The 25,587-nt window shown below is 37.9% G+C and overlaps 8 protein-coding genes across 15 annotated transcripts in view; 3 read left to right on the forward strand and 5 right to left on the reverse strand.

Moving 5' to 3' along the window:
• Positions 1 to 2,651, reverse strand: part of LOC111462587 (serine/arginine-rich splicing factor SC35-like) — a 4,951-nt gene extending 2,300 nt beyond the window's left edge. The window contains exons 1-6 of one of the 2 annotated variants that reach the window (XM_023106211.1): positions 2,450 to 2,651; positions 2,266 to 2,344; positions 2,081 to 2,160; positions 1,909 to 1,975; positions 1,739 to 1,810; positions 414 to 617 (exon numbers count right to left, since the gene is read on the reverse strand). In XM_023106211.1, coding sequence (XP_022961979.1) covers positions 414 to 617; positions 1,739 to 1,810; positions 1,909 to 1,975; positions 2,081 to 2,160; positions 2,266 to 2,344; positions 2,450 to 2,525 — 578 coding nt within the window. In that variant the 5' untranslated portion in view covers positions 2,526 to 2,651. The remainder of the gene's footprint in view (positions 1 to 413; positions 618 to 1,738; positions 1,811 to 1,908; positions 1,976 to 2,080; positions 2,161 to 2,265; positions 2,345 to 2,449) is intronic. The other variant, XM_023106210.1, reaches the window with a different exon arrangement.
• Positions 1 to 9,039, reverse strand: part of LOC111462582 — a 15,593-nt gene extending 6,554 nt beyond the window's left edge. For both annotated transcript variants that reach the window (XM_023106201.1, XM_023106204.1), the window contains exon 1: positions 8,964 to 9,039. In XM_023106201.1, the coding sequence (XP_022961969.1) occupies positions 8,964 to 9,023 (60 nt within the window). In that variant the 5' untranslated portion in view covers positions 9,024 to 9,039. The remainder of the gene's footprint in view (positions 1 to 8,963) is intronic.
• On the forward strand, positions 6,206 to 6,936 carry LOC111462591. The gene is made up of 2 exons (XM_023106215.1): positions 6,206 to 6,413; positions 6,501 to 6,936. The coding sequence occupies exons 1-2, from the start codon at positions 6,249 to 6,251 to the stop codon at positions 6,864 to 6,866; spliced, it is 531 nt and encodes a 176-aa protein (XP_022961983.1). The 5' UTR covers positions 6,206 to 6,248; the 3' UTR covers positions 6,867 to 6,936.
• Positions 9,040 to 9,068: 29 nt separating the features above from the next.
• LOC111462580 lies at positions 9,069 to 13,495 on the forward strand. Of its 5 annotated transcripts, XM_023106197.1 has the most exons (9): positions 9,069 to 9,146; positions 9,179 to 9,523; positions 9,623 to 9,763; positions 9,867 to 10,094; positions 10,636 to 10,843; positions 11,271 to 11,407; positions 11,986 to 12,066; positions 12,742 to 12,808; positions 12,897 to 13,495. In XM_023106197.1, the coding sequence occupies exons 2-9, from the start codon at positions 9,183 to 9,185 to the stop codon at positions 13,203 to 13,205; spliced, it is 1,512 nt and encodes a 503-aa protein (XP_022961965.1). In that variant the 5' UTR covers positions 9,069 to 9,146; positions 9,179 to 9,182; the 3' UTR covers positions 13,206 to 13,495. The 5 variants fall into 5 exon arrangements, with proteins under 5 accessions (XP_022961965.1, XP_022961964.1, XP_022961966.1 ...); XM_023106196.1 differs by having other exon boundaries at positions 9,135 to 9,523; XM_023106198.1 differs by lacking the exon at positions 9,069 to 9,146 and having other exon boundaries at positions 9,439 to 9,523; positions 9,627 to 9,763.
• Positions 13,496 to 14,119: 624 nt separating this feature from the next.
• Positions 14,120 to 16,344, forward strand: LOC111462585 (putative aminoacrylate hydrolase RutD). Its single transcript, XM_023106207.1, has 4 exons — positions 14,120 to 15,154; positions 15,270 to 15,362; positions 15,771 to 15,838; positions 15,936 to 16,344. The coding sequence occupies exons 1-4, from the start codon at positions 14,519 to 14,521 to the stop codon at positions 16,048 to 16,050; spliced, it is 912 nt and encodes a 303-aa protein (XP_022961975.1). The 5' UTR covers positions 14,120 to 14,518; the 3' UTR covers positions 16,051 to 16,344.
• A 647-nt stretch (positions 16,345 to 16,991) lies between these two features.
• On the reverse strand, positions 16,992 to 19,686 carry LOC111462589 (14-3-3 protein 7-like). 2 transcript variants are annotated; one of them, XM_023106212.1, is made up of 6 exons: positions 19,388 to 19,588; positions 18,690 to 18,996; positions 18,330 to 18,417; positions 18,077 to 18,186; positions 17,836 to 17,984; positions 16,992 to 17,294 (listed from the first exon to the last, which is right to left on the reverse strand). In XM_023106212.1, the coding sequence occupies exons 1-6, from the start codon at positions 19,452 to 19,454 to the stop codon at positions 17,263 to 17,265; spliced, it is 753 nt and encodes a 250-aa protein (XP_022961980.1). In that variant the 5' UTR covers positions 19,455 to 19,588; the 3' UTR covers positions 16,992 to 17,262. The 2 variants fall into 2 exon arrangements, with proteins under 2 accessions (XP_022961980.1, XP_022961981.1); XM_023106213.1 differs by having other exon boundaries at positions 17,002 to 17,297; positions 19,388 to 19,686.
• Positions 19,687 to 20,796: 1,110 nt separating this feature from the next.
• Positions 20,797 to 23,812, reverse strand: LOC111462583 (5'-adenylylsulfate reductase-like 4). Its single transcript, XM_023106205.1, has 4 exons — positions 23,237 to 23,812; positions 22,558 to 22,745; positions 22,344 to 22,468; positions 20,797 to 21,799 (listed from the first exon to the last, which is right to left on the reverse strand). The coding sequence occupies exons 1-4, from the start codon at positions 23,447 to 23,449 to the stop codon at positions 21,375 to 21,377; spliced, it is 951 nt and encodes a 316-aa protein (XP_022961973.1). The 5' UTR covers positions 23,450 to 23,812; the 3' UTR covers positions 20,797 to 21,374.
• Positions 23,813 to 25,256: 1,444 nt separating this feature from the next.
• Positions 25,257 to 25,587, reverse strand: part of LOC111462590 (methyl-CpG-binding domain-containing protein 8-like) — a 5,151-nt gene continuing 4,820 nt past the window's right edge. Inside the window, exon 2 of the mRNA XM_023106214.1 lies at positions 25,257 to 25,401. The gene's annotated coding sequence lies outside the window, so the exon portion shown is untranslated. The remainder of the gene's footprint in view (positions 25,402 to 25,587) is intronic.

Below are 25,587 nucleotides of genomic sequence, written 5' to 3' on the forward strand. Positions count from 1 at the left end.
TTTAAAAAAAAAAAAAAAAAAAAAAAAAAAAAAAAACAAGTAAAGATTCATCCTATAAGAAGATATAGAAAAATTTGGTTGGCTATGACTAGAGGAAGAAGTTGTCATCCAAATACTTTAGGATTGATCAATATATAAAGATTCATCCTATAAGAAGATCTCTCTCTCTCTCTCTCTCTCTCGTTTTCTCCTAATCTTAAGTCAAATATTTTTCAAAGGCGCGTCCATCCATGTCCATACATTTTTTAGCATGTTGGACATGTGGCCGTAGCGTGTCCAGATGCATCCATGTCTGACATGGACATTTTGCCTAAAACGAAATGTTTGTGCTTCCTAGCTAGTACCAATGCCATGACCAAGGCCTTATGACAATATCCCACAAAAGAGTAATAAAATTAAGAATGTATGTGTACCTTCTATCAGAGTGGCTAGCACTACGCCGTTCAACATCATCTCTTCCCCGCAGACGATCTTTAATACGATCAGGACTAGCACTACGACTCCTGCTACGATAGCGTTCTCTCTCACTTCTGTGGGGTCTATCACGATCATGTCTCTCACGGCTTCTACTGCGACTTCTTCTCCTATAATCTCTATCCCTATAGTCATCGCGGTGCCTGAAATGTTTTTGGAACCATATGAGAAAGGTAGAATAGCAACAATGAGACTACAATCAATTGCCTAAAAGGGTAAGAACTTCCATTTAAGTGAAGCCTTATTAACCATCCGTTCCTTATCCCATAAGATTTTGTCAACACCAGTAGTTAATCAAATACAAGTTCATAACAAATCTAAGGTAGCTTCATAGAATGATTGGTGACACCTCAAAAAAGAATGAAAAAAAATAACAAAAGCAAATAACTACGTGATTTTCAATATATTTCTTCAAGCTTAGAATGCCCATTTGATATCCACCATCTCGCGCCCATTCACACATCAAACTAGTTCAGGAAAGACTGTAATCTACCAGTCTAAAACATTCAAAAGCAGCTTACTTTCAGCTCTTTCTGTTTATATCTTCTCTACAATCCACAGAATCTATGACATGGATTCAAGAGACTAATGACCGACGATGTATTACCACTAAACTTAGGTAGGTGAAATAAAGAGGCGAGGCCAGAAGTGAACATACACGATAAAGACTTTCTAGAATTGCCTAATTGCAAAATGCAACATACACTATAGAACACTGAGATTGCAGCATTCCATGCATCAGACGTTAAATAAAGGAGTAATTACAAATCATATCCTTATAGTTTGCGTTTGCCTATTTTGCAAAATGCCTGTCTTTATCAAGAAATCATGTCCTTATGTTAAAGTTTACCCTTAACTAAATTAACACGCATAGCTAGTTCTACCTCTAACCATACACACCAATTCTACTAAAACAGAGAACGTGTAACAGCCCAATCCCACTGCAAGCAGATATTGTCCTCTTTGGATTTTCCCTTTCGGTCTTCTCCTCAAGGTTTTTAGAATAGGTTTGTTAGGGAGAGGTTTCCACACCCTTGTAAAGAGTGTTTCGTTCTCCTCCCCAACCAATGTGTGATCTCAAAGAACGGATGTAAGTCAAGAAAATTGCATCCATAACCAGAGAAGACTGCATTACCTCTCACTCTAAATGATTGAATTTTTGTTTTGATTCACAAATAAATGAGGGTAATTACCTCGAGAAAATATAAAATTCTTCACCAGAGCTCTGATACGAGTTCAGATGCATTTAGACAAGGACTCTCACCTTGGACGTGGACTGCGACTCCTTGACCTGCCCCTTGCCTTGGATGATGACTCCATCACCTTCCCCTTGCGACTGATAACAACCAAAACTCAGGAATCAATCAAAGCATACTTCGTAGCCATGGACGTGGAGTATGACAAATTACATACAAAATCGTTCCGTAAACTCACATTTTCTCGGCATTGGGACCGTACTTAGCGAATTGAACCATAATTTCTCTGCCATCCAACATTCGTCCTAGATTGCAAAGGAGAAACCCAAATTGATCTCGCATAAAAACAGCAGCAAATTCAAATTGAAAAAGCTCAAGCTAATGTGAATTTTCGTCGAACTGAAGCTGACCGTCAAGCTTGTCAATTGCCTTCTGTGCTTCATCCGCATACTTATATCGAACAAACGCAAATCCTCGGGAATCCCCAGTCCTAACAGCAATCACCACCAACCAATCACACACTCTAATTCATAAAAAAAATGATAAAAATAAGATTAAACGCGCGCGCGGGCGAGAGAGAGAGGTAGAAAGATACCTGCGGTCTCTGGGGATGAAGACATCGACGACCTTTCCATACTTATCGAAAAGGGGGTAAAGATCATCGGCGGTGGTTCCTGGAAAACAAAAAAGGGACAAGAAATTACAGAAAAAACAGAGAGGAAGAGATGAGGTTGAAGGTAAAGAAAGTGGATAAGAGAAGAATTAGGGGTCGAAAATACGGAAAGTGATGTTGAGGACGAGAAGCGAGTAGGTATCTCTGATGTCGGGAGGACCGGATCTTCCGAAGTGCGACATTTCTCTCTGCAACTAATGGATTCAGCTATGGAGAGAGTGGCGAGCAGCAGCGGCGGATTCAGGGCTCAAGCTCAACTAGGTCTCTGATGGAACAAGAGATTCTAACAATTTTGTGTATATTTCATGGAAGGTCCCTAATTTTATCTATAATAGATAAACGACCCTTGTTTTAAAAAACAATGGTTAAAAATGATGGCTCCTCGCTCATTCTCTACGCTATCGAGTCTTGAAATCTCGGTTAAAATACTGCACTTGGATAACTGAATTACCCCCGAGCTCGGTTAAAATGCTGCACTTGAAGAATTGCATTACTCCCGAGCTCAGTTAAAATGTTGCACCTGGAGAACTACGAAAGGAGGAACAAACTTCGGAATATTTTGAGGAGCGGGAAATGATGTTCTAGGATCCATCTTTTTGTTCACCCTACCGAAAATAATTTAACAAAAATTAAATAATATTAGAAAAATATAAGACTAAAATTAATGATAAATATTTTATATAAATATATTTGTAATTTGTAATTTATATTAAAATCATTATAGAAAAATGAAAATACCGCAATTTTCCTAATTTAAACCTGAAGGCAGCCCATTTATGAAGTGTAGCGAAACTGGGCCGAGAGTCAGCTCGGCCCATTTCACCACTCCACTCACCAAGTTTTTCCAAATAAATATAATAATATTAATGTATTTTAATTATTTGTGTGTAATGTCTCTTTTACCCTTACCTCTTATAATAATCAATGAAAATTTCAATTATTTGAGTTATGCTAAAATTAACATTTATATATATATATATATACTAACTATGACACCTACCGTCTTATCTCCAACTCCCTCGTATTTATAACCTCGATTGACAATTTATTAACCCTTATATCATTGAAACCATTTAAACTCATTTTCTCTGCCCACACACATGCTAAATAATGTCGATCATAAATCCGAGCAACCTCGATCTTCACGTAAAGCAATAAACGCGCTCTCTGGATATCGAATTTTCATCGTCGTCGTCGCCATTTTGGTCGAGTAGGTCGCAGAGATTACGTGTAGAAGAGAATTGAGTTATGGAAGAGAGGGTGAGATGGGTTGAGAGCATTAAACAGAGAGAAAGCTGGTGGTTTGATGAGAGTGAGGAAGGGAAGATGTTGAAGAGAAGAAGAGTTGATTCAATTTCAATGTCAGTCCTTCAATTCTGCATTTAAGTGAATTCAAGGTCAATTAATGAAGGCAGGTAAACTTTCGTTCCATTACGGTTGAACTATACTCATGTTGATTAAATATCTTTTTTAAACGAATGAGGGTAAAAGTAGAGTATTTAAGGGGTGGAGACGGTGAAAGCTTCTATTTTATTGTCCATTCTTGTAAAATTTCTCATTTATTTTCACGTAGATCTAGAAGAAATTTGTGGGAATCGAGTCTCACGAGGAGAATTATTCACCATTTTCATATGTAAATTGAACTATACTCATGTTGATTAAATATGTTTTTTAGACGAATGAGCGTAAAAGTATAGATATCTAAGGGTGGAGACGGTTAAAGCTCCTATTTTATTGTCCATTCTCGTAAAATTTCTCATTTATTTTCATGTAGATCTAGAAGGAATTTATGGAGATCGAGTCTCACGAGGAGAATTATTTACCATTTTCATATGTAAATTGAACTATACTCATGTTGATTAAATATATTTTTTAGACGAACGAGGGTAAAAATATAGATATCTAAGGTGGAGACGGTTAAAACCCCTAATTTATTACTTATTCTCGTAAAAATTCTCATTTATCGTCACGCAGATCTCGAAGGAATTTGTGGGGATCGAGTTTCACGAGGAGAATTATTCACCATTTTCGTATGTAAATGTTTGGGATCGGGGCCTTGGACATCTCTAGGTACAGAAAGTTAATTTCTCTTCATTTTTTGAGTTCGGATAAAAAATCAAACCGTTGATCTTTGAAATGATAATTAACATCTTATCTACTAAGTTAATGTTCAAATTGACAAGGCGAGAGAAGTCTTAAGGCCACAAATTTGACTTTTATAATTGGTTCGATTCTCATCCACAATTATCGGCCTCAAAAGCGTTATGTTTATGTGCATTGCTTGATAGGGTAGACATGTGTAAAAGACTACATGTTATATGCTCGTGAATGTGTGAGATTCCAAATTAGTCAGAGAGGAGAACGAAACATTCCTTATAAGAATGTGAAAATCTATTATTAGCAAACGTGTTTCAAAACCGTGAGACTAATAGCAATACGTAACGGGTCAAAACGGACAATATCTACTAGCAGTGGGTTTGGGCAGTTACAAATGGTATCAGAGCTAGACACCGGACAATGTGCCAGTAAGCACGATGGGCCCCACGGGGGTGGATTGTAAGATCCCACGTTCATTGGAGGGGAGAACAAAGCATTAAGCGTGGAAATCCAAAGGAAAAGTTCAAATAGGACAATATCGACTGGCGGTGAACTTGGACTGTTACCCAATGTCACAAATCAGGCAAACACCCATATATCTACATGGTTTTTTAAGGTAACGGAGTAATTACAACCTTTGATGAATTACAACCATATCTAGAGAAACCTTAATTTATTGTCTGTCTGGTTTTTTTTGGTTGGGTTATCAACTGTGTAACTTAAAGCACCTTTGCCTGTTCTTGGGAAATGAAGATTAAGGGCAGCTGCCCCTTGTTGGGTTCAAAAACATTATACTAAACAATAATGCACATTATTGTCACTCAAAAACTGGACATTTTGGGACCAATGAAGGGCAATTGGAGAAAAATGCATGCTTTATAGGAATAAATGGGAAAAATAAATTAGTTATTATGATCAATAGAAGAAAGACAAAACATGTCATTATATTGATATCGTTGTCTAATTTAATCAACAACGATATCACTTTTGTACTGTTATCGAACTCAAAACTGCCATCAAATTATTTCTTTTTAACCGCCCGAACTCACCATCAGTAGATATCGTTCTTTTGGACTTTCCCTTCTAGGGCATCTCATTTTAAAACGCGTTTGTGGGGAGGGGTTTTCACGTCTTTGTAAGGAATGCTTCGTTTTCCTCTTCAACCAATGTGAGATCTCACAATTCACCCCTCTTGGAGGCCCAGTGTCCTCGCCAACACACCGCTCAGTGTCTAGCTCTAATACCATTTGTAACAGCCCAAGCCCATTACTTGCAAATATTATTCCCTTTAGGTTTTCCCTTCCAGGGCTTCCCCGTGAGGTTTTAAAACACGTCTGTTAGGGAGATGTTTCTACATCCTTATAATAATGTTTCGTTTTCCTCTCCAACCAATGTGGGATCTCACAATTCACCCCTCTTGGAGGCCGAGCGTCCTCGCTAGCACATCGCTCAGTGTCTAGCTCTGATACCATTTGTAACAGCTCAAACCCATCGCTAACAGATATTATTCTCTTCAAGCTTTCCCTTCAAGGATTTTAAAACACGCCTGAAAACAACGTTTTAAGCTAGCAAGCAATAAGTAACAACAACGATATTGATAACATATAACTCGGATAGAAAGAATTGACAACTAGTCGCATTCCTGCAGCCACCTGTAACACACTTTGGGGCAAGGTTTTATCGGAGCTCGAGGGAGAGAAGTTTCCACCCTATTTAAGATCCTCACCTGCAGTCTTTAACCCCCAAACTTCTTCTATATAATCAACCCATCTCAAACACTCAAGAAAACAGCCATTAAATTTGGAGCCATGGTTCCCTTCCAATCCCACACTTCTCTAAATGATTTAGCTAAGAAGAGGAAGTGGGAAGAGCCAACGTCGACACCACCGACATTGCTAAACTCCATGTTCGATATCGAGCTTCACCTCGAAACTCCGTTGCCTTCCGATTGGCAAAGATGCCTCGACATTCAGGTATTTTCTTTTTCCTTAAAAACCCCTTTCAAATTTCAAAACGAGCCTTAGTTTTTGAGTTTAGCGATGATTTCGTTTCTTCCTTAGTCGGGAAAGATACACTTCTACAATACGACAACTCAAAAAAAAACATGGAAAGATCCTAGAGATAAGCTCGATAAAGACGAGGGGGAAGAGGAAGAAGACGACAACGACACGAGTTTGGACCTCGAACTCAACCTGACTTGCGAATCGCTCGACAAGAACAATAATAATCAAACAACTCAAGGAGGGCGTCGAGCCGTAAACAACGGGTCATCCGCTGTGATGGTGGCGGCCGTTTGCATTAAATGCCACTTATTGGTAATGCTGAGTAAATCTTCACCGGAGTGTCCTAACTGCAAATTCATGAACTCGCCGCCGGAGCAAACTCCACCGGCGATACTCAAGCGCCGGCGTCACCTTTCTTGGTAATTAAAGTAATAATTGTATTATTATTAAATTAGAAGAAAACAAAACATGCTTAATTTGTGTTTAATTTGTTATAAATATTGAAATGTTGTTTATAACGAGATTAAAAATGTTTAATACACGGTTAAAATGTAAAACATGAAACATAGAGCTCAAACGTCATCAACAGTAGAAAAAAATTACTAAATAATTTACGGACTATTCGAGATGGACATGTATTTATTAGCTTTCGATCAGGTTACGAGCACGAATAGATAGGTAGGTGGGCAGCGAGAGCGCTCGACATTTAAAAGAAAAAAAAGCTATATTTGGATACAATTAATGATGAAAAACTATAAGGGAAGAAAATATTTAATTAGAAAAATAAAATATTAAATGTGGTGAAACCCTGACCACAAAATTAAAGTTTTAAAATAAATGAAATTAAAGAAAAAGAGGGCAGTTGAAGAATTAATATATGAATTGGGGTAGGTTTTAATTTTAGAAATAATTAAATTTGGTTAACAATAAACGAAAATCACGTGAGCTGATAAATATTGTATCTACCTTTCAACAACTTCACATTGTTCAGATTTGAAACGAGTGTGGTAATGATTAGGTCCGATTTTTCGTTTTAAGTCATTGTCACGTCCTTTTGAACATTGTATCAATAGTATCTATAGCTTCTTTTCCTATTATAACGGATATTTTTCGTCCCATTTGAAGTAGGCTTAGTGCATGTTAAATAAATGTACGAAAGATTTCTCGTGTAGCTCGGGTTTGACTCCATTGACTCAATAGGGTGTATTCCAGCTAGTGGAACACCCTAACCCGTCTCCTAGGGAGTTGGGCACTTTTCTCAATTGACGTAAGGGGTGGCCTCCACAATTGAAATAACAAAACTGATTGAACTTCGAGTATTGAACCCAAGATGCTACGTTCTGTCGTCGAGATCAACCTGTGTTATTTGAAGTTTTGTGGTGGTGGAAGAAGCCTCGTGTCATAATCGCACTCTTACGAGACGGTTTGCAAGCAATTGTGTGGCACTCACTCTTACCACTGAATGAGTCAGCCAACGCGAAATCGTGTCACCTTCTACCGGCCGACGTATACCCAGACCTATGACATTGCTTTAAGAAAAAAGTTTTGGAAAACAGGGTCAGAGAGATTTTATGTTATGAGTTAGCAAGCAAAGAAGGCAATACAACAACTTAGATATATATGACTCCGAATAGAAATAATTGACGACTAGTCGCATCGCCCTAGAGTACATTGTGAGGCATTTCATGTATACCAGACGTAGACATGATTGCACCGAAACATCATACACTTAGAGAACATAAAAAGAAACAACACAAAGGGTTTGACATGCAACGACTGTACGATCATAGACAACACGCTTTGGACAAAAATAACCATGACACCTCATATTGCTAACGGCGGGTTTTTGTCCGATGCTATCATACATCCACCAAACTGGAGTTGGGACCGATTAGAGCTTGTGCTGAAGCAGTGACATAGTCATTTGAAGTAATCAGGAGGCAGCTTCAAATGCAAGTCCAGACAACTAGAATGAGTACCATTTTGCAACCGGTTCTCAGATAGTTCAGCGACTCATGAATGTGGTCGAGTTGATCAAGTCAATAACTCAAAAGCTTTCGATCTGTTTTTTTGAGTAAGAATCATAGTATTACTTTAATTTCACTGTGATACAAACCGTGTCTTCAAGACAATTGAACAAACGATTCATGAATGCTGTCAGATTGGCCGAGCCAATAACTCAAATGCCTTCCATTCGTTTTTTGAACAAGAATCACAATGTTACACAGACTTAAAAAGAAAATAAAATTCCCTTGAATCTATATTTTAAAAAAAATTAAAAAACTTGGAAATGATTAATTAAGCATTTAGGTCTATAAATTTATTTTTTTCTTATAATAGTATTTTTTAAATATAATATGGATCCAAAATGATATTTTTAAACTTTTTAAAAATTTAAAGAATATTAGTGAAATAAAGTTTTAAAATATTTGGAGTTATTTTTATTAATACAGATTTAAATTATTGGTGAATTATGCCATTATTTTCCCTCCATTTAAACGCATAATAAATAGAGAAAGCGAAGAAGAAGAAGAAAAAGAGAGGAAAAAGTGAAAAATGGGTTGAGAGTCGCAAACTCATTGGGATTCAACGATAATTCATGCTTAAGAACTAAGCACAAAGCTGCTCTGTTTTATCCGCCAATTCCTTCCGGCTGCATTTGGGATCTCACTTCCTCTGCCCAATCGATTCACGGTCGCAGAGAGGGGGCGAGTCCTAGCCTCCGCTTCAGGGGCCATCATGTCGCCGTCTGCCGTCGGATGCTTCGTTGCCGACGGCGGATGTGCATGTCTTGCTAAAGAGAATGGGGATGTCAGAGCAGTTGGCAACTGTAAATCCAGTGATTCTTATTGTGATCATTGTGGCTGTGGTTCAGCGGATTTATCTTCTTTGCCGGTGTTTTCGTGCTCTTCCTCTTCTCTATGGTCTGATTCGACGCGGTTGAGTGAGTCGGGAAAGCTATGGCGGATCCTTGTTGCTTCTGCTAAAGGCTTCACAATCGGAGCTGGTCTCAAAGGTGGACTCTCTCTCTTCTCTGTCCTCGCTGGATTGAAGCGGAGAAAGGCCTTGGCCTCCCTCGGGTATGGTTGTTTGAAAATTGGTTGTGAAGTTCATCTGCGTGCTACCGTGCCTTTATTTTTGCTGTAAACAAGTATGTTACTGGATTATGTTTGGTTTAGGAAGAAAGGAGTGATTACGAATCGAGATGCGATTTCCATGGCTTTGAAGGAGACTTTGAGATACGGCCTCTTTCTTGGAACCTTTGCTGGTACATTCGTTTCCATCGATGAGATCATAGGCAATCTGGCAGGCCACCGGAGGTATACTCTTTTCTATTCTGATCTTGTAATCCTAAATCTTATCTGTTTCTTGATTATATTTTTGTTATCCTTTTGATTGTTTTAGTGTTGTCTTGTAGTTCAGGACTGCAAGATGGAGGGCTCTAGTAGCGGGAGCATTAGCTGGGCCATCGATGCTTCTGACTGGATTAAATACGCAACATAAGACCTTGGCTATCTACATTTTTATGCGTGCTGCGGTCTTGGCATCGCGCTGTGGGATTGAAAGCAAGCGGCTCGGGCATATTTGTAAGCCTCTCACATGGTCATATGGTGACATCTTCCTCATGTGCCTCTCCTCTTCGCAAATCTTGTAAGAAATGTTTCTGCCGTACCATAATTCGCTGCTAATTCAAATGAAATAGGTCTAGAGTGTTCTATAATATTGTCAATTTCCCGTTTTAAGCTTTACTCATCCCGTTGCATGTTTTCCTACATGATCGTAGTGTCTGAATCATTAATTTAGCTTCTAGCCCACAAATCACAACACCTGATCCTTAGTACACTTAAGCAAACGCAAGCAAGAAGGTGGAAAACCAGTGAATGACTTGTATTGTCATAATTATGTACTAATAATGTAACAGTCGAACAAAATGAATTTTTGGATTGAATGCAGCTGAAAGCGTAATAAGCTTTCTTGGAATTCTAATCTAATTAAAGGTTCACAAACCAGAAGTTCTGGCCAACAACTAGATGAAATATTTTAGTCATTTCTTTATCACCCAGATGAAACATTCGGTACTTTTCTACTATATGCTGGTATATGAAGCTATTTTGTGCTATTTCTTTTAGTATCTATAAGAAGTGATTACTGATTATAATAGCAGGGAGTTAATTAGGGGAATCATTTTCAGGTCTGCTTATGTGTTAAAGCAAGATAGCTTACCACCATCGTTTAGGTCCTTTCTCAATACTCATGGTGGAAAGGATACTGTAATCTTGGAAGGTTTAAAGAGCTTTATATTAGGCATGCCTTCTAATAAATTTAATGCGATAGAAAAGTACTACCAGACTAAGGGTGCTCACGTCAAACTAGATCCGGGAATGAAGACTCCATGCACGGTATATATTTATCTATTTTGTGTTGATCTCTGTTCATCAAGAAAAAAAAAGAGAAGAAATTCTTTGTTTTTTGAAAGTAAAATTAGTTGTTCCTTATGTGTTGCACGAAAGATGTTAGCACTTAATGTGTAAATTCTTGGGGTGGGCGGAGGCTAATATTTCGAGAAAACAAAGATTATGTTATAAATCGGTCCACTTGGAGGCTTGTACCAAGGCATTGCATAGAATTTATCTAGTTCATTTTGTGATCTCGCAAATTGTAGGAGCCAATTGTGATGATAACTAGATATCTGCAGCATGAAATGATTATCAAGCGTCCTGCTTAGAAAAGTGAAATGTGCTTTTGAGAGTTTACCTCAACTATCTGCAATTATCTTTCGATTTTAATATTTTTAGTCTTTGAGAATTCTTCATTTTCTTAATACAGATTATACATGGAAATCAATCATGTGGTGGCCATTTTCTTTCCTTTATCATTGAAGGATATAAAAGAGCGTTGCCGGTTTATCTCCCTGTATATCTTATCCCAGCCCTAATAGTTCATCGTCAAGGTCTCATGAATAGGTAATATTTCAATTTGAATATCAGTTGATTTATTCATATTGTGAAATGTGTTGGTTCAGTTTAGAATTAGAAGTAATGATTTCAAGTTAGGTTTTATATTTCCACCGCTTGGTCTGGTTGAAAGATTGACTAGATTACCGATTATGTCATAAATAGGCCACTTAATAATTTCCAGGATATGGAGTTAAACTCACTAGTTACTCGAGTGCCTTCATATGATTTTATTTCATGAGCAAATGAGGGTTTTTTTTCCCGACTCTTTTTACACCTTTGTCGCAAATAATATTCAAGAAGAATGAAAATTTACTGATACAAACCTTTCGGTGGTAAAACGTTTTATTGGGTTTCACATTGAACATTCAAACATGCAGGATACAGTTCCTGGCTTATATGGTTGTTTGATTCATTCATAGTTGAACAACTAATTAGATTACCTCACTGTTTGGCGGATATAATCTTGCCCTGGAAGATTGTTACGGAATATTTACTTATTGAGATGACTTTTCTGGCTGCCTTTTTCCAACCGTTATTTTGTATTTCTGAAGTTCCATGATTCCGATGGATAATCTTTTGTGCAGGCCATACGAAATTTTAGCAAGGGGGCTTCTTGGAACTGCTAGATCAAGTCTGTTCCTTTCTGTATATTGTGCGTCTGCTTGGTTAGTATCTCTCCCCCCTATATTCTAGTGAATTGGCTTCTATTCTTGTCGTTACTATTTTCTTCCACTTTTTCTGTGAAACTTCTCGTTTCGCTTTAAGACTTGATAAAAGTCTCTCAAAATATTAATTTAATGGATAGGATATAATAATTTGTATCATTATTTTCAAAGAGAAAAGCTGGCTGGTGTTGCTGTATGGAATCTTCAAATATTTGCTGAAAAGGTTTCGATGCATATTAATTTTGTGAAAAGAAATAATTTCAAGCATAAACCATGGTGATGGGAATTGTTTTTATTTAGTTGGTATGTTTTCATAGATTGGCAGGGAACAAAACATAGTTGTGTTCATAAATTTACCTTTGGCTATCCGAAAACTGTATCCTGAAGCATAAACTACGAGTAGGCTGTGAAGTGTTCTATAGATCGAAAGCTGAAACTATAAACTATATTGTTCGTTCTCTTTGTGATTGCAAAACTCCATACCGGATAGTATATCAATATTAGACGAGCTTGGAGGTTCTTGATTCCGCAATTAAAAGCCTTAACTTTTCCCTTTGGCCTCTCAAAAAGATTTTCAAGCCACTTCAAAGTTTCACTTTTTGGGAGTTATTATGAGTTCAGATAAACACATTAGCCTCTAGCTCTAATACATCAAGTTTTCCACCTACTTTTCAGGATATGGACATGCCTGACCGCAAGGACTTTCCAGAAAATAAACGTTCCATTGGTTGCAGTGGCAACGGTATAGCTTCAACCATTCTTTACAATTAATTTTAGGTAGAGCAAGAGCATTTGCTAAGGTCTGAAAAAAAATCATGCTTTTTGAGCAGTTCTTAACGGGTTTGGCTCTGGCCATTGAGAAGAAGAGCAGGAGGATTGAAATCTCACTCTATTGCCTTGCAAGAGGTATCGAGAGCTTCTTCAGCTGCATGACAGATTTGGGATACTTACCACAATCGTTGAATTTCAAGCGAGCGGATGTGATAGTTTTCAGCTTATCAACCTCCATTATAATGCACTGCTATGCTCAGGAACGGGCGGTATTTCGATCCAAGTATTTGAACGTTCTTGATTGGGTTTTTGGTGTGCCCCCACCCCCCTGTGAAACACCACGCTGCAAGAACGGCAAGCAAGATTAAAAGAGCTTCATACTACACTGGATTTTAATGTGCCAAATCTGTGTAATTTTAAGTCAAGAATTTTCTTACTACATAGTATTTTAGTGTTAGGTGACCATTACCTGCTATAGAATTAGCATGCAATCGTTTTGACCACATCATGCATCATATGAAGATGTAATTCTTGCAACATTATTCCATTTAGGCCCCAGTTTATTTTGAAGATTTTGCTGGGGTTCGATGTGGCCGTTGTAGCCGATAATCTGAACAAGAACATGATCTATTATGAGACAGGTAGTTCTATTCAAATCTCCCAAAGCTCAGCTTCAACTGGCTGTTAGGATAACCTATGTTGCCCTCATATGGTGTAGCTCATGGTAGCGGGTGGCTAGCGTTGGGAGAAGGCATCTCTCCCGAGTCTCGACGTCGAGTCAGGAAAGGGTTTTAACTCCCAACGTAACCAGAGATTGTTTCTCTAATGGCTCAAGAGAACCATAACTTGGTAGTGTAGTCCTAGTCGAAACACAAACACCAACTAGTGATGTTAGTAGACAACAATATCATCCTGATCCATAGGTCTCAACTTGGGAGAAGCTCTTATAGCACAAAACCACACAATGATCTCCCTAGATCAGAGGAAAATCCAAAGCTTCTAAATTATCTACGAATAAATAATTTGTGGTTTAAATATTATTTTGGCCTATTCATATTTATTTACATCTAAATTTATTTACATCTAATTTTGTTTGTACCTTTTAAACTTTCGTATAGCTTACTCTCTAAACTTTCAAAAAATTCTTTTTCATCTCTATACTTTAAAAAGAATCATTTTGGTCTCTTCATTTTTTTTTCTAGTTAAACTCGTAACTTTGATCTCGTTATAATATAGTAATTTATCAAAGGACAAAATAGTCATATAAAAAATACAAAGTCGAACCAATACAAAATGAGCACATGCTTTTATGCTGATTTGTTTGTCTTCTCAATGATTGAGACAGGTCTGGAGTTCCAATGGAGGATCCTTTGCCACCACCAAAGTAGATGGGTCGCCTTGGAAGTTATCTCTTTACAAATTACAACTGGAAAAAATTCCCTAAACGAATGGCTCACCATTTACAGACCCTCTCACCCACTCCTTCATAGCCATCAATATCAACTTCTCCTATTCCAATTTCCACAGAAAAAACATTAAATGAAGTTATCTCAATAACTATTCGATCCATTCAGAACATGCTTATCACGTTGAAACACTTCTGGGTTCTTGAATCTGAGTCTTCATTGATTGGATTTGGATTCTGATTCTGATTCTGATTTTTGTTTTTGATGTTCCTCAAATGACAAGGTGTTTCTTCTTCAGCATCACAGAGACCAAGAATTGGTACCATCGCCATCGCTTCACCAAATGCGGCCTCCGATCCACCATTACAGATCTCAACGACGGCACCACAGTCCATTGCTGGGTCCCCAAGAACCCACTTCACTCCAAGCCCAATCTGCTGCTAATCCATGGAATTGGGGCTAATGCACTTTGGCAATGGGGGGATTCCATTGCTACCCTTGTCCCTCATTTCAATCTCTACGTGCCTGATTTGATCTTCTTTGGCGACTCCTTCTCCACAAACCCCGACAGAACAGAGTGGTTTCAAGCTCAGTGTCTAATCCGAGTTATGGAGGCTAACTCGGTGGGGAAGCTCAGCTTGGTGGGGCTCAGCTATGGGGGGTTTGTTGGGTATAGCATGGCGGCGCTGTGCCCTGATATGGTGGAAAAAGTGGTGATTTGTTGCGCTGGGGTTTGTGTGGAAGAGAAGGATTTCAAAGATGGGTTGTTGAGAGTGTCTGATTTGGAGGAGGCCATAGCCATTTTGGTGCCCCAAAAGCCTGAGAAGCTTAAACAGTTGGTGGGTTACTCGTTTTTCCGGCCACCGCCGATGCGGCTGATGCCTTCTTGTTTGCTCAATGATTTCATTGAGGTAAGGCTTGAATTTTAAGCTATGCGAAATCATACTTTATAAACTTATAGTTTTGTAAGTAACAATCTCATTTTTATGTTAATTTGATTAGTTTTATCTTTGAGCTTTGTGGTAGTCAATGTGTTTGGACCATATTGATGAAAAGAGAGAGCTGATTCGAACTATCCCCAAAGGAAGAAAGCTTTCAGACCTTCCCAAGATTCACCAGGTCATTACCCTTCATTCTCTTCAATTACGATTACATTTGATCGTTTATTTTAAGAGAACTCGATACGATTATATTTGATTGTTTATTTTATATGAACTCGAGAAAGTTCGAAAAGTAGAGTTGTTTTATACTCTGAGTCAAGTAAGCCACTTTTAAACCGTCTTTAGACGGTCAAGTTTGTGTCAGACTTAAAAAAAAAAAAAAAAGTCTAATAAGTCCATAAACTTTAAAAAATGTTTATTAGATTCTTGTGCTTTCAATTTTGTGTCTTACAATTTTATGTCTAATAGGTTTTTGAAAATTTGAAGCATCATCGAACGGAGAATCAAATTTATATTTAACATTTTTCAAACACCTTGAACTTAAAGACTTGAAACTTAAAAACTTGAAAGTTCAACTTGTTTGCAGCGGACGATGATACTGTGGGGAGAACATGATGAAGTATTTCCATTAGAATTGGGTCACAGATTGAAACGGTGAGTACTCCAACTCCCTAAAGCAAAGCAAAGGATACATCAAATATTGTTGAGTTTAGAGCCAAATCATGAATGTGTTTGCCACTCTTTGGAGTAGGCATTTGGGGGACAATGCTACGCTTGTGATTGTCAAGAATGCAGGCCATGCCTTCAACTCAGAGGAGCCCAAGGAGTTTCTCAACCATTTGGTTTCTTTCCTGCTTTATTCTTAGCCTCCCCTGGGCACTTCAAGCTCACAAACAACATCATCAAGGAAAACACACTCGAACAACATCAAAAGCTGGAGTGGTCTAATGATCGTTTATAGTACGACAAACAAGCGGAGAAATTTTGAACCTGCTGACAATTAGAGAAGTTATTATCTCGCCCATATTAAACAACTAAGTTTCTTAAAAGGGTTTATTCTTTTGGCATTTTCCATTTTGCCACGATTTTCCAAGGAGTTCCAGACTTGGAAATCTTTAACCATGTGCTAATAACCAAAAATCTGTGCCACTGGTTTCAGATGTCCTGGAAGTTAAAAGTATTTCTTTATTGCTTATCGATGAGAGTGAAAATGGAAGTGCAAAAGATGTTTCTGTTTCACATGGTGGAGCATTAAACCCATAACCGCTCAGGCTCCCCCGCTAACAGATATTGTTTACTTTGACTCGTATGTATCACCGTCAACCTCATGATTCTAGAACCTATCTATCAGGGAAAGGTTTTCACACCCTTATAAAGAATGTTTTGTTTCTCTTTCCAACCGATGTGAGATCTTACAATCCACCTCTCTTGGAGACTCAATGTTCTCGCTGGCACACCGTCTAATGTCCAGCTCCGATACCATTTGTAACAACTCAAGCCCACCGCTAGCAGATATGTACACTCTTTCCCATTACATGTCGCCATCAGCCTCACAATTTTAAAAACACGTCTGTTAGGGAGAGGTTTTCACGTCCTTACAAGAAATGCTTCGTTTCTCTCTCCAATCGAGGTGGGAAAACCCCCCACCGTTCATGTATGGAACAATTCCATCCGATGACTACTGGATCAAAGGCCAGCATCAAAAATAGACCATGAGTTCTATAGTATGAGCCCATTCTATTCCAAAAGTCTTTCTATGAACCAGAAAAGATTGTGAGAACATATAAAGATATTAAAGCACAATATTGCAACCAGGTAATCAGTCAATCAAGTAGATAGTATTTCTCAAACTAAACAGATTCACTTAATTTTTAAAGCTAATGGTTCAAAGTGATAACAGATTACTGTTCTAGTACACTACTAATAATAAGCAAGAAAAGTGGCACAGCTATATGCCCTGCCTCCTAGAACCATGCCAACAGTAATTAGCTGCAAATATATAGGTGGTAAATAATTGTTCCAAGTACTTAAAGCAGATGTCCCCGACTAACCGAAGAGTTCGAATATCGTGCCTCTGCTCAAGGTTCATCAGCAGCTTTAGATTGCTCGCCTGCGGTAATTATAATAGAAGGTTAGGTTGCAAACGTATACAAAAATTTTATTCATAGCCAATGCCTGCACAATGCTCAAGTGCCAACTTGAACACGCATGGACTGAGACAAAAAATTAGTATCAGAGTTTCTTAAAAATACTAAACAAAAGCACTAAAGGTCGATAAAGTTTGAACAAAGTTTCCAGAAGAAATTCCATTTAAATCATGGTAATTTTTAATAGCTCCCAAGCACTGATTATATTAGACTAAATCTAATTTGTATCTAAATGAAATACATTTCGGGTACTAGCTCAATATATCGAAGCTGATGCTAGTGGACAGGACATATCGTAAATTAAACAAAAATTGTTCTTGTAAACAGTTCTCATGAAATATACCACGACAATCCCCAACCTCAGGTGATTCTTTTAAGAAAGTTATGACTAATATATATTTATACTGAGACGTGTAACTTAAAAGCCCGTTTCAATTATCGATATAGAACAAATGAAGCTCGATTGTAGGTAAGGACAGGAAAGAAGGATTCATGGAAATCTACCTCCCTCTTCTGGGAGATCTGAGGTCCATAACGTGAGATTATCCCTCAGCAATTGCATGATGAGGGTACTATCCTTGTAGGATTCTTCATTGAGGCCATCAAGCTCAGCTATGGCATCATCAAAAGCTTGTTTAGCAAGGTGGCATGCCCTGTCAAGCAATAATAATATTGGAGATGGTGAGATAACAGCATATTGTAGTAGAAAACAGAGAAGTTCAGAGGTAAAATCAGTAAAATCAACCTCTCTGGGGAATTTAATATCTCATAGTAGAAAACAGAATAGTTAAGCGCCAAGCCAAGTCTGATTGGATGTGTTGGAGGAAGATCAGAGCTTGCAATGCTTGAGGCAGACTGCATCAGAAATTAAAACTTCGATTACTAATCTGACAATAAACATAGGAAAGTTGAAGAGAAAAAAAGACAGAAAAAGAGAGACAGATGAAAATGGAAACGAAATATAGAGGCTTCATGAAACAAAAAAGAATTGACCTTACCTCATAAGCCTTCATCGACTGGTCTGCAGCTTCTTCGCGTTCTTGGCCAGATTTAAACTCCGCTAAGTATCGATTATAATCCCCTTTCCTGCATTTGAAAAAAAGTACAGGAAATCACTCAATGCATAAAACATACTCAATGCAGACTGCAAACTCACGAAAATTGAGGGATACATAATGTCTTGCTAAATAGCAGATCAAGCCATCGTCTTCATTTCAAAAATGAGGTAAATGTTGCAGAGAAACTCAATAAAATGTATAACAATGTTCAATAGAACATTACCAGTTCATGCCATTTTAAAACTAGCTGAAGAACTAAACTAAGGGAAACAAACAGAAGCAGATGATGATGATCCTCACATCTTATAGTAGAAAACATTGGATTCGCCAGAGGATGAAGATGGAATGAGATGCTTGTCAACAACTGATAAGATGTCCTGGCAAATTCTCGCCAGTTCATCTTCAACCCTCTGCCTGTACTCCTTGACCCTCTTCACATTAGCCTCATTCTTCTTTCCTTCCTCCTTTTGTTCAATAGAAGAAAGAATACGCCATGAGGCTCTTCTTGCCCCAATAACGTTCTTATATCCCACAGAGACCAGGTTTCTCTCCTCCACAGTAAGTTCTACGTCCAACTTCGCCACGCTCTTCATCATTTCCACCATTTCTGAGACAAAACCAGAAGAAATTATGTGTCAAACCAAACAAAATACAATAATACTGTCCAGTTCGTATTCAACCCAAACAATTTTCGAACGTCTCATATCATCTATTACAGAAGGATGTTAACAGAAACAGAGCGGCCGATTCACCGCATATACACGAAACGCTTCGCTCTATCTTCGTAAACTGAAGTGCGATACTCCAAAACCTTCACGAAGTAGTTTCAAGTTTCTAACACTAAAACAGCGATCACAGAAGTTCGCCGATAAGTTTCAAATCATAAACAAAACCCTAACCGTGCGAACTATCCAGATCAACAAAACCGCATCACGAATCCACAAAAAGGAGAATTAAAACTCGATAAAAGCAGGATAAAAATGGTTTACGTAACGCACCATCATATCTCTCTGCTTGTTCCGCAAGTCTGGCCAAGTAAACAAGCTTCTCCCTCTCCGTCTCCATCGCCGGAGCTCTGACGAACTTCTCGATCCGAAAAATGCGATTGAGGCTGGTTTGCTTTTGATTCTTCCCGTTCTTCCTCCCACACAACCGCTTCCTGATATACTGTAGTTCGTGGATGGAGTGTAGTGGAGAATCCTGGGGGTTGTGGACGGCGAGGATTGGGTTTGGGATTTGGTGAAGGCTCTTGATTCTCGTGATGGAGGAGGAGAGCCGTCGGATTGCGGCACCGTTGGGTCAGCCGCGTGATGGGAGGCAATGAGACCAAAAGACAAAGGCGTTGGTGACGGTCCGTGTGGGGGACTGTGACGTCAACCGGGTCGGTGTTGAAAAACGAAACTAAAAATAAAAGAAAAAGTCCAAATACTTCTCCCGAGGTTAAATACTTTTCAGCTCACTTTTTCTTTTTATTCAAATTAATAATTTATCCTTCACAATTTAGTCCTTCAAATTTCTAGATATAACAATATAGTCCTTTTAATTTCAAATTATAAAACTAATAATTACTAAAATATTATTTTAGTTTTATACGAGTTTCTTCCATATTTCTAACGACCAATATTAAAATTTTAAGTAGCATTACTTTAAATAACATGGGTCAAGGTGAGCCAGTGAGATAATGGGAGATAAACTTCATTGTTGAGATGGAAACAACATGGATTGAGATGGAAACAACCCAGATCACCAGCTAAGACCCCTAAATGATCGCTCAGAGATAAAGGAGGTAGGATGGGAGATAAGCTTCATCGTTGAGATGGAAACAACATGGATCACTAGCTAATCGTTGAGATAGAAACAACCCAAATCACCAATTAAGACCCCTAAATGATTGCTCAGTGATAAAGGAGGTAGGAGTGCAGAGACACTCAAGAGGTTTGCGAGTGCAGAGACACTCAGGAGGTTTGCTTAGAAGCAGCCACCTTTGAAAGAGTGCATAATAGCTCATTGATTGGACGCTCTTGCGCCAAAGATGAACAAAACTAAGCGATCTTTGCCATGGTACCCATACAATTCTCGTTTTACGCAAACATCAGTCATTTGGGATTTTGTAATTTTGCAAGATACGATACGAGTTATATGTTCTCGTTGATGCTTCGTTATGTGTTTTTGCTATTGCTACTAAATTTGTTGTCTAACCTCAAAATGGCTGGCCTACGCAAAAGCTACTACGATATTGGTTCCAACCCTGAAATGACATAGGGGGAACTGCTGCTATGCCTTTCAAAAGGTTGTCCAATTTGATCTAACTTGTCTACGGTCTGAGAAAGCTCAAAGGAGAAAAATAACATAAATGGCAATCCATAGACGGCCAAAGAGCAGAGCATAAAGAAGCCAGCCATGGGAAGAACTGAAAGCTGGTAAACAATAGTTTCTCATAGAACAAAGTTGCTGATTACAACTTAACATTACAAGAGTACAGAGATTTTGAGACCTTCAAATGAAATTACTATCTCACTTCACAACATTCAGTTGCCAAAACCGATGACAATTGAGAACATGGGAAGGGGTAGGATTCGCTGAACGATGATATACAAACATAAGGGGATGTTTTTTGGGGCACAACAACCCTCCAGTGAGGAGTTCAAAAGGATCGAATGAACACTGCCTTCAGAACCTACCATGGGTGGTTGTGGCATTTGCAAGAAGTTACACACAAGGGGGCGGAGGAGTCTGTTGGTTACTATGCACAAATTGGGTTCAGACAGACATCATATATGCAGAGATGCGTAGCAAATTTTGAACTAAATTCCACAACAAAAGATAATGGATTAGGAAGCGTGTCCATGTTTTTACCTTTGTTCCCATTATGTTGAATCCAAAAACTACTCGAGGCTGCCTTTTCTGCAGTTCACCACAGAACCATCCATTAAGGGATTTGATGCACACCGACGACGACATTTTCACTGGCACGCCTGGTGGCTACTAAGAGCTTGCATCACCTATTGAAACTGTGGCAAAAGACTTGGCCCATATCCTGGCATTCATGGCCCCTCCTTGCAAATTGCTTCTCTTGCAAGGATCCTTGAAATGACTGAATAACTGAATTGCTCCTTTCAGGCACGTCAAAGGTCGTTCCCACAAGGTTCCAAATCTTAGGTTCCTAACATGCCTTTGCCAAACGTCTCGAGCGTAGACTAAAAGGGTTGGAAAGAAGATATATATCAATCTCAAAAGCACAAATGAAGTAGCCAGAGCCAAGTACATCTCTTCCCGAAGTAAATTTTCTGGAGACCTTGCCCACGAGAATGGGCAATTTTCCTGCTCATTGTTATCGTCATGCTTCTCCTCATTCCTCACTTGTCCGATTATATCTGGTGATATTTGATCCAGTGATGCAGACTGAATGCCTATAAACAAGTAAACCACAACCAATAATATCAAATAATAGAAACTTAACAACCTGGGTCCAGTTGCAATTAAGACTATTCGTCAAATCTTCAATTAAAGCTAAGACTGGATACAAAAATCGGATAATAAAAATACAATTCTGCATATTGATGCAAAATTAATATTTCCAACTACTTGCCCCATGTGTGGGGGTCACCAGCTACTTATTAAAGCTTATTCGATTCATCCAATATCAGAGGGGCCTCAAAACCACCACAAGACCTTCTGAAAAATATCTATCACACGATTAGTAAAAGCAAATTTTATTATAAATCGGTACGTCAAGGATAACATGTCCAAAAACCAAGATTCAACATATTTTAATTGACATAAAGAAAATCAGCAACTTTGAGCAATTTAATTGTTTCTATATAAAATGTAGTCTGTTAAGAAAAAGATGCAGACAACTTAGCACGAGACTGCACAATTTGAGTTTCTATGAATTCAAAATAAGTAACTATCTCATTGGAAGCAAAATTTAGAGGCAGCAAAAAGAAACCTTACCAGTAACATCATTATAGAATCCAACAAGAGAAGGGAGAGTTCGGGAACCATAGTACCGAGCACGCATTGTCAAATTTAAAAGGAAAAGTGTAGGAAAACCATGAACCCCATACTTAGAGAGTATGCTGCAAGAAAATATGGGTTATGTTCAGATAAGTAAAAAAAACACGATCATACAACGCAAATTTGAAAAGGTGAAAGTTTAATATGAAACCTTGGCCTGATAGCTGAGTCTTGGATTGCAAAATGCGGGATAGAAGGATATAAAGTGGATAGTATTGAAAATCTCGGCCTAAAAGACTTGGAGAACGGGCACCAAGATGCATAGAAGAGTACTGCGATGTAGTCGTAACGGTTTTTATGAACCATATTCATTGCCATTTGTAACAAGGCTTCATCTCCCTTGATCATAGCAAAAATAAATAGCTAAGTTATCATCCTGACAATTATAACAACCTGCCTCTAACCATCCAGTATGCATCAAGATTAAACTCAAAACTCCAGCCTTTTCCAAATTCTATGTGAAGAACACAATTCCCAGTTCTCACAATTAGAACCAAGAAAAAGATCAGGAACGAACTCAGAACTCCAGAAGCAAAAATGCTTAGGTTCCATCGTCTTCTTCTGAGCTTTATTTAGTTGCATGCTCCGAAAACAAACTAATAGCATCAAACTTGACTAACAAAGGCAGAATTTCTGTGTAAATCGTTTTTAAAAGCTCAATTCGACCATAATTTTTTTAAAAGAACTCAGACCAAAACGAAACAACACGTCAAAACCAAATCCAAGAGAGTGAGTTGGAAGAAACCCTCCACCAGATGATGATCTTAACTACATACAAGTTCGTTCAGATTAGTGAAAGAAACAGAGAAGGAAAAAAAGAAATTAGTTACCTCAGAAACACCAATAAATTCAAAGTGCCCATCTTCACCGTGAAAGGGGCAATTCGAGTTCCAATCCCTAGAAGAGAAGATCGTATCCAAAAAAGATTCAACAGGACAAGAGGGACCTGAATGCGAAACCCTAACCGAGTGGGCGGAAGACGCTTGGCTCTCCAACATGATGGCCAAGACAACAATCCCCATCACCCAGAACCCGGTCCTCATAATCACAGAAACAGAGAAATGGAGCAAGAAAAGTTGAATCAAAAGGGCGAAGGAGGACGAAACTCACAGAAACAGAGAGATAAGAGGATTTTAATGATCAGAAACAAGATCGAGCAGCTACCATGGAAGAAGCGGGGAAGAGGAAGGATCTCGTGAGGGAATTAGTATCTGGGGAGGCGAATTCGTTCGAAGAATTGAAAAGAAAATAAATGGAATCGAATTGAAAGAAGGAAATTGAGGGTTAATGGCGATGGAGGGAGGGAGGGTGGGTGGACCGAACCAAAAGATAACGAAAGCGGTGCGCACTGCGCACAGAGCACTTTGGAAAGGATCGTCTATGACCTGTCTCAACGCGCTCGCGCTCGCGCTCCTCTTCCCCTTCCGGCTTTTTCTTATTTAGCTTAAATTACCATTTTAATTATAAAATTGTATTTTGAGTTTTTCAGTTTTAAAAATTAATTAATATTTAAATTTCAATTTTATATCTGCTTTGTGAATAACAAAAAAAAATTTTAAAAAAATCCATATAAATTGGAGAACGTTGATCTATCAGACTCTTAGATATTTTTTTAAAATTAAAAAATTTACTAGACACAAAATTAAAAATTTAGAGAATTATTTTAAATATCACCGATTTTTTAGGATAAATTATTTTGTGAAAGAATTCTTCAAACTATCAAATTCCCTTATGTAGATGTTTGGTTGTGTTAGTTGATGACGTTAAAGTTTATAGCTTCACAGATTTTTTAGGTGAACAAAAGTTAACTTAAGAATTATTTACGATGTATCAGGACCATATTGAAATTAAATTGTACTTTGAAATCGAAATAATTTAAGACAAAATTTTGAAACAATTGGAACTTGCAAAAATGTTTAAACCGTTATAATAATTAAAAAAAATGTTCAAATACATAATAAAACTCTAAACAACGGACAAAATGACCCAAATATAACTCATTTAATTAAGACATATAACAAGATGTAAAACATTTTAATCTCTCATCAGAAGTTAAATATATTTGTTTTCAAATATTTTCCTCAAATTATTACGATTTGAATACAAACCTACTGGACCTAGCCATGTCCCATATGAATTCATCAATGTATAACATAATATCTAAGCCAGAAAACGATCTAGGCTTGAGCAGCTCGTTGGCAAGATTGACATGAAATTATTAAGTGAACTTTTAAGATTATTGTGAGATCTCACATCGATTGGAGAGGAAACCAAAACATTTCTTATAAGGGTGTGAAAACTTCTCTCCAGCAGGCTCTTTTTAAAACTATAAAGCTGACGACAATACATAACGAATCATAGCGGACAATATCTACTAGTACTGGTCTCAGATGGTTACAATCATGAACACGTACTCCTTATTCAAGTGAGGAATAATTACAATGGCAGAGACCAACAAAGTTAAAGTTTCCAATGGAGGTAATATCTTGAGTATAAATCTTACTACAATACACCCTCAAATTTGCTCTAGCAATTGTTGGGTGGTTTGACGAGCAAAAGGGATAGCTAAAAAATGACATTGACGAGATACCTATTCACAGTACTTTTCCTAGTAGTGACAAAATTGTAATATTAATGACTCTATCAATAAGCAGAGCCACAACTAAAGATATTTGAAGATTCTATAACAGTCCAACCTACCGCTAGTAGATATTATCCGGCTTTGGTCTATTACGTATTGCTGTCAACCTCACAATTTTAAAACGCATTTATTAGGGAGAGGTTTTCACACATTTTTAAAGAATGTTTCGTTTCTCTCCCCAACCAACGTGAGATCTCATAGATTCCAACCAATGTGAGTTCTCATAGATTCAAAATCGTTCTCCTTCATCAGCTACGTAAATCCAATCAATACCAGTTGTCTAAAAAATCTATACTGTTCAGCTTAGTCTACAGCTCTACCATTGTCTGCCTAAGCTCCTAAAGAACTATGATCCTGTAATGCAATTTAGTTATTAGTACGTCGTAGAGGGAAAAAGTAGACTCAAATAGGACTGTTGCAATGGATGGTACTCATTAAGAAGAATGCTAACACAAACAACAGCATACGAGAGAGAGAAGCAAAAAAAAAAAAAAAAAAAAAAAAAAAAAAAAAAAAAAAAAAAAAAAAAAAAAAAAAAAA

This window comes from Cucurbita moschata, unplaced genomic scaffold (assembly GCF_002738365.1).
Source record: "Cucurbita moschata cultivar Rifu unplaced genomic scaffold, Cmos_1.0 Cmo_Scf00027, whole genome shotgun sequence".
NCBI classification, from domain to species: domain Eukaryota; kingdom Viridiplantae; phylum Streptophyta; class Magnoliopsida; order Cucurbitales; family Cucurbitaceae; genus Cucurbita; species Cucurbita moschata.